Source organism: Astatotilapia calliptera, chromosome 7 (genome assembly GCF_964374335.1).
Source record: "Astatotilapia calliptera chromosome 7, fAstCal68.1, whole genome shotgun sequence".
Classification (NCBI taxonomy): Eukaryota; Metazoa; Chordata; class Actinopteri; order Cichliformes; family Cichlidae; genus Astatotilapia; species Astatotilapia calliptera.
In genome coordinates this window covers 31,699,326-31,713,834 of record NC_137428.1, presented here as the reverse complement: position 1 = coordinate 31,713,834, position 14,509 = coordinate 31,699,326, and the positions used below count along the sequence as shown (strand labels likewise).

At 38.9% G+C, this 14,509-nt stretch overlaps 1 protein-coding gene across 3 annotated transcripts in view; it reads right to left on the bottom strand.

The window, feature by feature from the left end:
• Window positions 1-14,509, bottom strand: part of cntfr (ciliary neurotrophic factor receptor) — a 231,101-nt gene that overhangs the window by 127,230 nt on the left and 89,362 nt on the right. For 2 of the 3 annotated variants that reach the window (XM_026174227.2, XM_080304418.1), the window contains one exon: window positions 10,428-10,497. In XM_026174227.2, coding sequence (XP_026030012.1) covers window positions 10,428-10,497 — 70 coding nt within the window. Of the gene's footprint in view, window positions 1-10,427; window positions 10,498-10,607; window positions 11,104-14,509 lie in introns of those variants that run through there. The other variant, XM_080304420.1, reaches the window with a different exon arrangement.

The window sequence follows — 14,509 nt, the reverse complement described above, 5'->3', positions numbered from 1 at the left end:
AGATAATGTTTTTATGCCTTTATCTGTCTTTTTTTTTCTTTTTACAATACATTGAACTGGAGTCATAAAGCAGAGTGCATAGAAAAGAAAAAAGCTGCATTTTTTTCTATTTGTAAAATAAACAGTCTAGATGATACGCAGCATTCTACATTTAATAAGAAAGGAGCTATTGAATTACATTTAAGATGAACTGTACTGTGGAAGAAAAAGAATGCCATAAATTAAGTATAAACAAAAATAAATAAAATGTACAACTATGTATATTCATGAGGCCTTTTACGGCATGATATACAGTATGGAAGGCAAAAGTGCTTAGGTTTCTGTTTGCATGGCACATTAAATGGCACACTCTGGAAGCAGTGCACATCACAGTATGTCAGAACCACTACATCCTCTTAAGTAAAGTCAATAAATTGAAACTTAAAATTCCTAACCTCCCAAAGACTCAATCCTGAGTCAACCTCTAATTTTACTTCTGCTTTCTTTTCCTGACCTAATCTTTTGATTGCACACAGACACAGGTGGTCATTTGCTGCACAGCAGGGTAGTGGTAAATTATACAAGTCTTTATAGTGACCACAGCCAAGACAGGGTCACATACACTGCAGTCTATACTGTCGGCACACATACAGGGAGTGCAGAATTATTAGGCAAATGAGTATTTTGTCCACATCATCCTCTTCATGCATGTTGTTCTACTCCAAGCTGTATAGGCTCGAAAGCCTACTACCAATTAAGCATATTAGGTGATGTGCATCTCTGTAATGAGAAGGGGTGTGGTCTAATGACATCAACACCCTATATCAGGTGTGCATAATTATTAGGCAACATCCTTTCCTTTGGCAAAATGGGTCAAAAGAAGGACTTGACAGGCTCAGAAAAGTCAAAAATAGTGAGATATCTTGCAGAGGGATGCAGCAGTCTCAAAATTGCAAAGCTTCTGAAGCGTGATCATCGAACAATCAAGCGTTTCATTCAAAATAGTCAACAGGGTCGCAAGAAGCGTGTGGAAAAACCAAGGCGCCAAATAACTGCCCATGAACTGAGAAAAGTCAAGCGTGCAGCTGCCAAGATGCCACTTGCCACCAGTTTGGCCATATTTCAGAGCTGCAACATCACTGGAGTGCCCAAAAGCACAAGGTGTGCAATACTCAGAGACATGGCCAAGGTAAGAAAGGCTGAAAGACGACCACCACTGAACAAGACACACAAGCTGAAACGTCAAGACTGGGCCAAGAAATATCTCAAGACTGATTTTTCTAAGGTTTTATGGACTGATGAAATGAGAGTGAGTCTTGATGGGCCAGATGGATGGGCCGGTGGCTGGATTGGTAAAGGGCAGAGAGCTCCAGTCCGACTCAGACGCCAGCAAGGTGGAGGTGGAGTACTGGTTTGGGCTGGTATCATCAAAGATGAGCTTGTGGGGCCTTTTCGGGTTGAGGATGGAGTCAAGCTCAACTCCCAGTCCTACTGCCAGTTTCTGGAAGACACCTTCTTCAAGCAGTGGTACAGGAAGAAGTCTGCATCCTTCAAGAAAAACATGATTTTCATGCAGGACAATGCTCCATCACACGAGTCCAAGTACTCCACAGCGTGGCTGGCAAGAAAGGGTATAAAAGAAGAAAAACTAATGACATGGCCACCTTGTTCACCTGATCTGAACCCCATTGAGAACCTGTGGTCCATCATCAAATGTGAGATTTACAAGGAGGGAAAACAGTACACCTCTCTGAACAGTGTCTGGGAGGCTGTGGTTGCTGCTGCACGCAATGTTGATGGTGAACAGATCAAAACACTGACAGAATCCATGGATGGCAGGCTTTTGAGTGTCCTTGCAAAGAAAGGTGGCTATATTGGTCACTGATTTGTTTTTGTTTTGTTTTTGAATGTCAGAAATGTATATTTGTGAATGTGGAGATGTTATATTGGTTTCACTGGTAAAAATAAATAATTGAAATGGGTATATATTTGTTTTTTGTTAAGTTGCCTAATAATTATGCACAGTAATAGTCACCTGCACACACAGATATCCCCCTAAAATAGCTAAAACTAAAAACAAACTAAAAACTACTTCCAAAAACATTCAGCTTTGATATTAATGAGTTTTTTGGGTTCATTGAGAACATGGTTGTTGTTCAATAATAAAATTATTCCTCAAAAATACAACTTGCCTAACAATTCTGCACTCCCTGTAATCACAAGCACTGCAGAGCATGCACTTATTCAAACACACTTTAGTGTATTTTGAATCAGTTATATACATTAATACGGACATACAGAGAAGCACCTGCACACCAGACGACTAATGTGTGTTAACACACACACACACACACACACACACACACACACACACACACACACACACACACACACACACACACACACACATATATACATACACACAAATTCTCACTCACATTTTGGTTTCAGGTCAGTGAAGCAATAACTGAAAACTTCCGGATAGGATTACCAGCAGTTAGTCTCTTAGTAAGTAGAAACACATACACAGACACACTCACACACTAGCATATCTGAAGCTCTGTGTGCACATACCATAGATGCTCAATAGCAGAAATATACTGTTATAAGTCTAAAATGCTGAATGCTGTCTGACCCTAAAGCAATCACATCAATCCATTCACTATTTATTTGTCATTAAACACTGGTTAACTGTGACCTGCTGTAAGCCTCATTAGACTGCACTTCTGCTAATGACTCACATTAGCCAACGCACACATCAGCATATTCATATTATTCCTTTAAAGAATTGGGTAAAGCCTGGCATGAGTGTACATGCTGGCTAGTGCAATATAATGCTGCTCAAGGGCAGCTTCACCTGCACTTTCTCCTCCACTTTCATCTTGAGACTGTGTTTGAAACAGAGATATACAAGCAGAGATGAAGAGAGAGAAAAAGGCTGAAAAAAGTACCTCTGCAACTTCCACTTTCAGGAGTTGAATGTCAGAGATCAGGGAAGTTGTCTTTGTATGTTCAATGTTGTTAATGAAAGTAATTCTAAGAGAGGTGGAGAGGTAAAAGAAAAAAAGACATAAAGCAAGGTCGTGAGAAGATGCAGTGAAGAAAACTTGTTGCTCATTTGAGTTCTGGTGCGGCTCTCACATATAGTGTTTATTTTCACTTCTAAAGGGCCATATCAGACGAACTCAACTGAGATTTCGGGGTTCTACTTCTACATTCTATCAACTGTAATTTCAGAGGTTTCTGGGTAATATAGCAACATCTGCTAAGACTATTTTAACAATTTGTTAATATGTTACTACAAGTTTATGAGAATTAACAAAAAATATGGCAAAAAAATGGTGGTCAGCCACATATTTTCTAAAATGGGTTTATTATTATGAAAATGCATTACAGACTAAACCTCAAAGTTTTATGGAAAACCATCGATACAATATTTATTTTATGACTATTTGAACCATTAGGACCTTCAACTGCACTGCTGCCAGTCAGTGCCAGTTTTCAGGAACTTCCCTACTGTGCTCCATTAAGGCTTACAGATCTAGTTTTCAAATTCATTTATACATTTTGGGTGGAAAACTGAAAGATAAAATGTGCATGTTATTTAACTGCTTCAGAGTTTTGGGAAGCAGCCATCAAAGAGTGATGACTTTACTGGGATTCCCAGTCAAGCTTTGATCAAAGGCTTACTGGGAATGCCTGCTAAAAGATTAATGAGTTAAGAGTTAAGAGTTAGATGGGACAATACACATAGACACACACTAAGTCCGATAGCACACAAACAAACACTTCGACTCAGATAGCGAGATTCTGAGATTCCATATCTTGGCATAAAACAGTGATTGGTTGGAAATGGGCCATTACCAGACAGATTGTATCAGGCAGTCGGGAATCCGAAATCTATAGTGGACAAATTATAGAATATTTAGTAGTGAACATTAATGGATTCTACAGATATTTGTTCTTCCTATCTCACATTTTGTATTTTCCAGCTGAAGTGAACTTATGATATGACAAAGATTTAACTGAAAACTGATCATTTTGTTTCTCTTTATATTGTAGTTGTCTTCCAGTATTTATTTCAAGTTTTAGCCTGACAAGATATCTATATTTCCTTATTTCAGCTCCTAACACATATAAATCATTGAATAACTTTACAAGAACAAAGTAATTTGTTAGAGAAAGAAATGCCCTGTTTTCTTCAGGAGTTGGATGTGAATCTAAACAGATCCTACCTCAACTAAAATAATAATTTAAAAAAAAACCTCAAACTTTATTAACCCTCTCAGGCCCAAATTAAGTTTTTTGTTGCTAATGCACAACCAAGTCCTGCAGTGGTACTTCTGAGCAAAAAAAACCTCATAAAATATGTATGTGGGGTAATCAGGTTGTTAGTTCTTAACTGTTGCAAATCTGCAACGTCTGCCTGGAGAGGGTTAAGGCAATTGCTGTGATTCTAAATTGGCTGTACTGTCCCTCTGTGTTGGTCCTGCAACAGGTTGGTGACCTGTCCAGAGTGTACCCCGCCACTTGTCCTATGTTAGATGGCCATAGGCTTCACGGGCCAGCGATCCTTAAATCGGATAAGCAGAAGATAATAAATGAAAGGGATAATTTAATATATGTTCAGGATTCCCTGCTACTTGAAAGGTCTAATCCAAGGTCAGAGAGAAATAATATCATATCATTTGAAATTTGAAAATTGCCTGTCATATTTGATGTTCCAATTCATACAAAACCAATTTAATCAAAAATGGATAAATACTTTAGATAAGAGTAGCCATCTGAAAATCAGTACCGAGCCCATTTGATACATTATTGCTAAAATGTATTTTAGTCATTTATGGTTTCATTTAAGAACTTTTGGTCTCAAACATGACCTAGTAGCATGTTGGGAATAACAGAGCATATCAACAACTTCATTACTTTAAGTTGTATTAACCCAAACATTTTCAGTGAAACAAAAACATTTCACTACATTTAGCTCAGGACTGTTTTGGCTATTGACCAGTTTCTTTTCTTCTTTTTTTTATGTTACTTTTATCTTTCATTGTATTCTTTTGGCAACATTTGTTTTTGTGTTTCAAAATCATGATCAAATTAGGCTACTTCACTTTGCCTGTATGCCAGTCAGTCAGACTGTAATCCATCTGCCAATCCAGTCAGTCAATCAATTGGTTGAGCTCCATCTTGAATTTAATACAAGCAATGTGCCAAATAAGGACCACTGATTACTTTGAGTGCTACTCACAATAATGAGTGCACTTGAGGTTTCTTCTGCACATACATGGCTTAAACATACAAGACAGCCAGGCAAGCAGACAGACACACTACACCAGCATCACCTATAATTTACAGCAGCTGTCTATTTTCTCTGATAACACATTAGAAAGCAGCGAGATTCCATGAATAATTGCTCCAAATGAGTTGTCTCTGGTAATTCTAAACGTGTGCTCAAGACTTTTAGAATTACCAACAAAAACATTGCTGCTGCCATGACAGCTTTTCACTAGAATGGAACTTGTTTTAAACCTCTCTCATTTCTTTGGCTTAAAAACCTATGACTTTTTTTGTTTGTGTGATTTCAATCAACTTGTCTTACAGCACATTTGTCGAGCTTTATGCAAATATACATGATCAGTTATAATAAAGTTAGTTTGCATGTCAGATTTTAATAAGAAGTCATCCTGCAGAAGATCCTACATTCCCAACCAGAAACTGCAGCATTTGCCCTATAAGTGAGTTAAAAAAATAAAAATCTTTGGTAAAAAAAAAAAAAAAAAGTCCTTTTAATCACCCGTTTGGATCTTAATTTATGAAAATACACAGTGATATAGACAGACTGTACTGGATTAGTAGGAGATACAAGCATTAAAAAGCACCCAGGTATATGTATACTGTATTTCAGTCTGACATCTTGCTTTTGGAGTGCTGCAGCTATTAAAGCTAATTACGTATGTCTAGATGAGCATCTGCACATGAATTAAATTAGACTTGGCAGCCTTGCATGATAAATGGTGAAAAATGCCAGGATTGATTTAATTTCAGCATTTATCATGATGTATTCAAAAGAGTATGGATAAATAAGGCTGCAGTTTAGCAAAGTATACGCCCAGGCATGTTGGAAAGCCATGGCAGCGCGTGTCGAAAGCTCAAGAAATAGATACAGCTTTGACAGCTGTAATACCATGGAATTAGTGCAGGAGTTAACCGCTTACTTTCCTGCTCTCTTTTTCTCTCTCTCCTACTTTGACCCGGTTGTATCACTTTCTGTTTCACGAGTCTCTCTATCTTCCTCTCTCTTTTTTCAATCCATAGCAGTCAGGTGGAGGGTAAGGTACAGAGACTCAGCAAAGGCCAGAGATGAAGCGCACAAAAACCTTTAGTGATGTCACGGGTGATAAATCTGCTGTTGATCACTTGTCGGATGGATTACGGAGTTAGTGGAGAAAGCAATGATGTGAAAGCAAAAAAGTATCTAGAGCAAAGGGATGGAATAATGTAAAGTATTAGAGGGACTGAACAGGAGGAGAAGGATGGCAAAATTAAAAAAAATAAATAAATAAATAAAATAAACCATAAGGCTGGTAAGTGTGGATGAAGTGAAGACTGAATTAGAGAAAGAGGATGAAGTATTGAGTTGGGGAGAGAGGAGGATGGAGGGGGAAACAGAGAGACATAAAGACACTGAGGGAGGGGGAGAGATGGAGGGGATGATTATGAGTGGAAATGTTCGTCTCTCAATCAGGATATGGACTCCCATAAATAACTTGCCCTCTCAGTCAACAGCATGATGTCACCACATTTACTCTCACTCTCTCTCTCCTACACTAGTCGCATACACAGAGATAAGGTGGAGGAGCAGATGTAGCTGCACTATTTCTGTCATAAAAAAATAAGAGGAAAATTCAGCTGAAATGTATGCAATCTCAAAATGATCTCAATTACGCCTCATTTTCCTCACTCCATGTTTAATTTTCTTCACTTGTTTTGTTCTACTCCTTCCGCTCTCCATTGAGTGTTCTTGTGCAGTTAATTTGTATTCTCATTGTGCTTGTTCTCAGTATTTACTGTTTGAGGCACCCCATTAATGTAATGGTATTGCTTTGACTAGGGACTCTCTGGTATATCTCAGGAATAAAACAAGACGGAGAGAAAGACGCAGAGAACAGGATGAAGAGGGAATGAGAGAACACAACGAAAGATAAAAAACAGAGCTAGAAAGAGGTTTTTGAACTCATACGTGATCAATCATATAGGCGGATTCATTTTTTTATATAATGTGAGTGACTGTATCACTACTGAAATATAATAATCTGGAAATACAATAATGATAATTTTATATCTCTCTTTCTCTTTGTAGAAATGTATTCTCTAATGCTTTTTCCCCAAACATATTCTTGGCTCCATCCGTTATCATTCCTGTCCCCCCTCTATCCATCTCCTTGTCCATTTTCACAAGCAATCAAATATAAAATCAAATATCACATTCAAGGAACCTTAACTGATACAACTTTCTCTGACCTTTCGGTCATTTATTCTGTTCATTGTATATTTTGGTGTGGATGTAGCTCAGGAGGTAGAGCATGTCGGAAGGTTGGCGTTTCCATCCCTGGCTGCTCCAGCCTGCATGCTCTGGGTAAATTACTGAACCCCGAGTTGCTGTCCTTTGGGTCCATTGGAGTGTGCATTTGTGTGAACGTTAGACAGAAAGCACTTAAGTGTAGAAAAAAGTGCTTGTATAAATGGGTGAATGAGGCATGTTGTATAGAATGTTTTAAGTGTTCAAGTAAAGTAGAAAAGTGCCACGAAAGAACCTGTTTTATTGGGAGAATACCATTTCTATTGTCTGAGTTTCCTTTCAAGTGTTGTTTTCTTTTTTCAATAAATAGCTAAATGGCCAATTTATGTACTGTCCTCCACATCAGAGCAACTGTAATTACTTGAGGTGAGGACTTGTTGCTAAAAAAATGAATGCACCCTATGACCAGCCATTCTCTTTTGATTATTAAGTAAATAGCAGTAAATAGATTTATTGCACATTTCATTAAAAGAATACGCTTTGTTCCAGTATAAATAGGAGGCAAAACAGATTTTACGCATTTCTTTTATTTCTCCCTTGTGCACTTTGTTCGTGATTGAGAACACCAGCTGCTCTAAAATATCTCAAGATATTCTTTAGTCCCATCGTAACCACTTATGCTGATTATTGCTGAATTCATAATCACAATGATCACAATGTTCTGCTCTTTTTTTAAATATATTTTAATGAATATTTGAATAAAATCGTAAAATACAGCCAACACATACTTGGCACAAAAGGATAATAACAGCTTCCCTAATTAATATTAGAGAGAGCTGATTAATCCCAAAGTGTTTTCTTTTTGTGGGTTAGATATAGTAGTCTTACAGCAGTCTTCCATTTAAGGCCATTTTCTCTCTTTACTTCTCAAGAGAGTTCTTGTTTGTTTCATCCCTCCTCATCTGTCTCTTAGTCTCATCGCGCGCCATCCTCTATCCTGTCTTCCAGACAAGAGCGACTTCTGTAAATGTGAAGCTTGTAACTATTTGATTGACTCAGTCTGTAGATGCTTTCTACCACTGTTTCTTATTGTCTTTGTTCAGCATGCACTGCTGTCATTAATTAGGAAGTCTCAAATGGATTTCCTATACACTCCATGTCACACAAACATACTTACACACAAGTACACACAAACACAGTTTGAGCCTTCCTCTGCATGTGCTTTTTGTGCAAACTGAGTCAGACCAAGCAAGTTCATTCCCTCTCCATCCCTTAATACTGACTACGTATATATATATGTGTGTGTGTGTGTGTGTGTGCGTGTGCGTGTGTGTGTGTGTGTGTGTCACAGTGCACGTATGTGCTTCACTCTCACTGCCAAGAAAGGCATACCCCAGGGAATCCTGTCAGTCAAACTTTCTGGCAATTTGTCAGAGCAACAAGGCACTTTGCAATACAACCAGATGTGTTTCTGTGTGTGTGTGTGTGTGTGTGTGTGTGTGTGTGTGTGTGTGTGTGTGTGTGTGTGTGTGTGTGTGTGTGTGTGTGTGTGTATGACATGTATTGAGATAGAATGTGGAGTGCAAATTTTGATATTACTCATCATCCTACCGCTTTTGTTACTTGGTTACGGATATGTGTTGTGATTCGTTTACACAGACCATATAGGTATTTGTGTGTTACACAGTATAAGATTGTCGAGCTATGGAGCACAAAAAACAGACAATCCACAAGCACTAGAGTGCTAACATACACCCACAAATGGACAGAAGTTTTTTTCTCCCCTAGGCAGAACTATTTGTTACTAATTTCTTCCTCTTTTCATGTGTGCTTTTCCTGTATGCCATTTGTTTTCACATATTCTGTAATTACTTTTCTTGCTGCCTTTGTCTTACTTTTGTTCAACTTTTTAGAACAACGCAAGAAATTAAAGTGGAAAAGCATGATTTCTAAAATACAGCCACATTTTCCACTGAAAAACATCCTTAAAACATATTAAGTGAAGAAGATAAGCAAGAAAACAAGCATTCACTGTTATTTTTCTCCATAGATCTCCTTGTGTTTGCTTTCTGTAGTTTTGATGTCTTCCTCTTACTTTTTTCTTCCTTCATTTTACCCTGAGAAGCTTCCATTTTTCTACTTCGCAGATTTATATATAAATCTGCCATGTCTGCTCTGCTTGTGTGTGTGTGTGTGTGTGTATATGTGTATGTGTGTGTATAAGAGACCCTCGTGACAGAGTGATGTGCGTCATTGACTTCCTTAGACTCTTTCTCTGGGTCATCTGAGTTAAACAGTCCAATCTCATTGGCTAATAAGGCAATGCCACTCTTCTCTAGAATTGAAGTGACTCGTTTACTTCCTTTAAACACACACACACACAAACATGTGCATGCACACACCCACCCACCCATTTAAACACATGGTCTAATTTACAGTCCTGAATCTTGGGTGAAGTCTCAAAAGAGCAGTCACTGCATTATCTACTTTCCAATTTCCCTTTCTCCCTCACAACTTCAGTGCACGAGTGCTCATGATCATCAGTTGAGCTGGCTACCTACTTTGTTGAACCAACATTTGTTTCTGAGTAAGCCTTAGCACCACATAGCACCACATAACATGGGGTAACAAGATGATTTGATAAGCTTTCTCTCAAAGGTTCATTTGTCTTAGACTGTTGCACCTTTGACCTCAGACCGAGTGGCCAAATGACACACAGCTCAAATCCATAAACATACTGCAATCTTTAAAACGACTTCATGAGCAGAGAAATAGAAACAATGCAGGGAGCCGAGGGTGTAGAAGACAGTAAAGTTAACAGGGAGAAGAAGAAAAACTGTCAAACTTTCTGAGCATAAAGGAGAGGCAGAGCAGGCCTTAGAACAGAAATGGAGGAGCAAATCAAGAAAAGGAAATGCATACTCACCATTGCGAGGATAGGCTACCACCACTGCAGCCAGAACTACACAGCACAACGATGTCACAAGGTTTGCCATCTGTAGACACATACACAGCAAAGTTATCAGTGCGTGCAAGAGCCAAAGAGCCGGCTAGTGAGTGTGTCCGCCTGTCGTCCTGATTGACTGACAGACCCATAGACGCCTACAATGTAAGAGATGTAAGAGATGGAGAGATAGCTGCTTCCTCTCTTCTCTCTGTCTCTCTCAGTGTCTATCTCCCTTCAGTATTGCTGTTGCTGAAGTGGTTTTGGGTTTTTTTTTTTTTTTCGTGTCCTCCTGTTTCTTTCCCACTCCTTTATTTCCTTTCTTTACTCCTCTCATCTGCTGATATCATTTTCACTGTGTAACCTTACTCTCTTTTTCTTCATGTGCATCTCTCTCCTTCTGTCTCTCGTTGTGTTCATCAGTCTAATGGGTCCATCCTCTCTGGGATGGGCTATGGCCAGCAGCTCTTAAAGGTATAGCACACCATAAACAAACGCACAGCTCTCGTCTAAAACAACAATAATTCACGAGCACCCCTTCGTCTTACGTACTTTAGTTTTACCAGTTGAAAGTGAGGTGAGATGAAAGAGGTTTTAAGTTGCACACATCTTTTGCTTTCTAATACTTTCAATGCTTTGGTCTTTAAGTTTCATGCATTTTCTGTTCCCAAAATAACAGTCTCAGTGCTCTCTTAAAATAAATAGGTTTTGTTCATTCTTGCAAAAACATTGTAAAAATGACAAATTGTGGTTATAAAAGGGGAGTTATGGTTATTTTACAGCAGCTGGCTAAGGTAGCGAGCTCCTCTAAAAAGAACAATGTAGGATTTTAGGGGTAGTTGTGCAAGGTCTTTTTTGCAAACCACAGTGGTTTGATCAATCGAGTAGATCTCAGGCAATAAGTCATGTTGCCAGATTCAAGTATGGTTTTTCTTTCTGCTAGGTCAACTCAGGGGTTACGGTATGCATGGTGTCATTCTACAAGTACTATGAGTGACTCCCCTTTATAATGTCTACATTTGTTTTTACCAACTTATTTGCGAAGGTTCCATTATATGATCATTTGTCCGCTGATGAGATGCTAGTGCCCCCTCATCTGCAGAAAGTTGCAAGGTCAGAGGCCAGGGTCAGCTACAACAGAGCTACCCCGCAGCAGCTTCTACGAATGCACAATCTTGTACAAGAAAAGTTGAGCTTGGTGGAGCCTTGCCAACAATGGGGCTTGAACCTAGATCCTCCCATTAAAAAGTGGCCTCTCTCTTCACTCTCCATCTACTCTCCGGTGCCTGGGCTGTTTCTCTGTCTCCTTTCCTCTGTTATGTGAGGAGAAATACTTGGCTATCATACAGACAGGGGTTGTCTAAGGGTCCGCTTGCTGCTGAGACCTGTGGTGAGTAAGGTGTGTGTGTCTGCATGAGAAGAACACAGTAAGCACTCCAAATAGAGGCAGAGAAAGGAAAGTGAATTTCCTTGTTCTTTTGATGCGAGACTCCAGCTGTTAAAAACCTGTGTCATATCCCATTACATCTTCCTCTTTGTTTGGCTTCAGCTCTTCTTTCTTCCCTTTACTTGATTCTCTTTTCTGCTTCTTTACTTCAATCCCTTTTTTCCCTCTCCTAAATCACTCGGTCTTCTCTCTTTTCAGTATGCATCTCTTCTTCTCCCTCCTTATATCATACCCTTCACTTGTCTTGTCTCTCTTTGTTAGGGTTGAACATGAACACCACTACTCCATGTTTAAGCATCTCACAAACGGGAAAATACATCTGCAACTACTGCAGAGTTATTATCAAGAACATGGAAAAGCTTTTACAATCACACTAAAACAATCAGACACTGAAAACTCTAGGGAATGTTTTTTTATTTTCTTTTATGAATGACAAAACTAAAGCTGGGACACAAATAACTGAGTATTCAGACAACCATTCAATTTAGTAGGTAGCTATTTTCCCCTCTCTGTATGAAAAATGTATACCATGTTAGCTTGGGTGCCTGACATCAGTCCCAAAGAAGTAATCATCACGCTTCAGCTCAGCTGACAGTTGCTAATTTAGTGACATGAGGCTAGAAGTACTTGTTGTTCATAATGTTTTAGAACAAAAAAAAAAAGAAAAAGAGTGAATGACAAATCTATAGCTGAGTAGCATAGCTATGCAAGCAGAAATCTTACACTGCTCTGTGATTGGCAGAGAGCTGCAAGTATTAGCGCTCCGAATTAGATGTTTGCACAGGTGTTGTTGTTCTTGTGGTTTGTTACCTAGACAGAGGCTATGCACAGTGTGAGAGATAAAACCAATGATGCAGTTATAAATTCTGCTGCCACGCCCCGCATCACCCCCAACTCCTATTGCCCAGATGGCCCAAGCATATCCGTTGCTAACAAATATCCATAGTAACACAATAACTAGTGAAGACTGGTAGAAAACTGTATTTCGGACCACACTACTGAGAAATTAAGGGGAATAATATAAAATCACAATAAAAAGGACAAAATGTGATTTTTCTTGAAGGAAATATCAGATTTGCACTTACGGCAATCAATCCACTTATGTCTTTAAATACATGGAATTCAAAATGCATTTTTTTCCTTTACTTTGTTGCAATTTTTAATGATGTTCTTTTATATAGAAATATATTATATTGTGAAACAATTTTAATGGGACAACTCTCAAAGAGTATACCAACCCCTGTGGCAAAAATGCAAACAATGCACACTCAGTTTGCTATTTAGCCATCATCGTACCAGTTTTAATTGCTCCAACTACGTATTTTGGGGGATTTTCTTGTCTTTACACAGCTGAGCTGAGACTGCTTAAACGGTACAGTAAAAATGGAAGAAAGTCTGTATAGTTATTTTCATTTTAACTGTGATGGCTGCATGTTTGGTTTTAAGATTTTGACAACCTTCTGTTGAGTCACCTGTTGAATTCTGCGTTGCACTACAATTTTTTACTTAACAGTATCAACTTTGCATTTTTGGTTATGTACGTTTGTGCGTGTGTGTGTGTGTGTGTGTGTGTGTGTGTGTGTGTGTGCGTGTGTGCGTGCGTGCGTGCGCGCGCGCGCCAGCCAAAGATTAAAATAGTGACTGAAAGTTTGCATGCAAAGATATGATTGAGAGATTGTGTGTTTGTGCCCCTGCACTGGAGTTTCTGTTAGTATATATGAGTGATTGGCAGCTCATATGTATTTCATCTGAACAGATATTGAGGAGAATGACAGGGGGTGAAATTAAAATTGCATCCCCTGTCACATCATCACAATCCCTATCTCTGCTCTTCATTTTCTAAGTGCTGGTTTGCTCATCAAAATCCAAATGACGTTTGTGTGCCTGGGTGTTTGCATGCATTTAAGACTATGTGGGTTCAAATGCTCCAATATGTGTGTCTATGCTTGAAACCGTGGGGGTATTTAGCCCGTCTATCAGAAAACAATACAGTTTTGAAATCTGACAGCTTCAGATCGTTCACATAATGACAACCCACGGGCGGTTAGAGCTGCAATCACGCAAACTCGGTACAAACTCTCATGCCTTCATTTCTCCATTCCTACTTACCCTGACTCACCCATTTATACCCTCCGTTTTCCATTCTTATTCCATATTTATTTATTCATTTCTTATTGGAGGGGAAAGGGCTGAATAGGCGTGATTCTTTTGGCTGCTTAATTAAAATATATAATTCATCTGCGTCAAATGATTTTGCCTCTGCGCCTTTGTGGAGTCCGATTTGGGAACATTTGCATTTAAATTGGAAAGCCAGGAGGGAAATACACTAGGCAGGCTAGGTTTGTGTGTAAGTGGAGATAGAAGGCATCCTTCTGTTAAAGAAATACACATACATTATTAGTAGTATTAGTATTAGTATTTTTGTTACTCTGGTCCAAAAATGTCAGAATTCAAACTACTGTGGCTGGCCGAAAGCTACAGTAAGGCGTCTTGTAACTGAAATGGTCCTCTTAGAACTTTGTGATCCCTTCACAGCAGCATCTTCAGTCAGTAAGGCGTGCTTCTCCATGCCCATTAATTTGAATTCAAACTTAATAAACCAAACGCTGACTGAAGT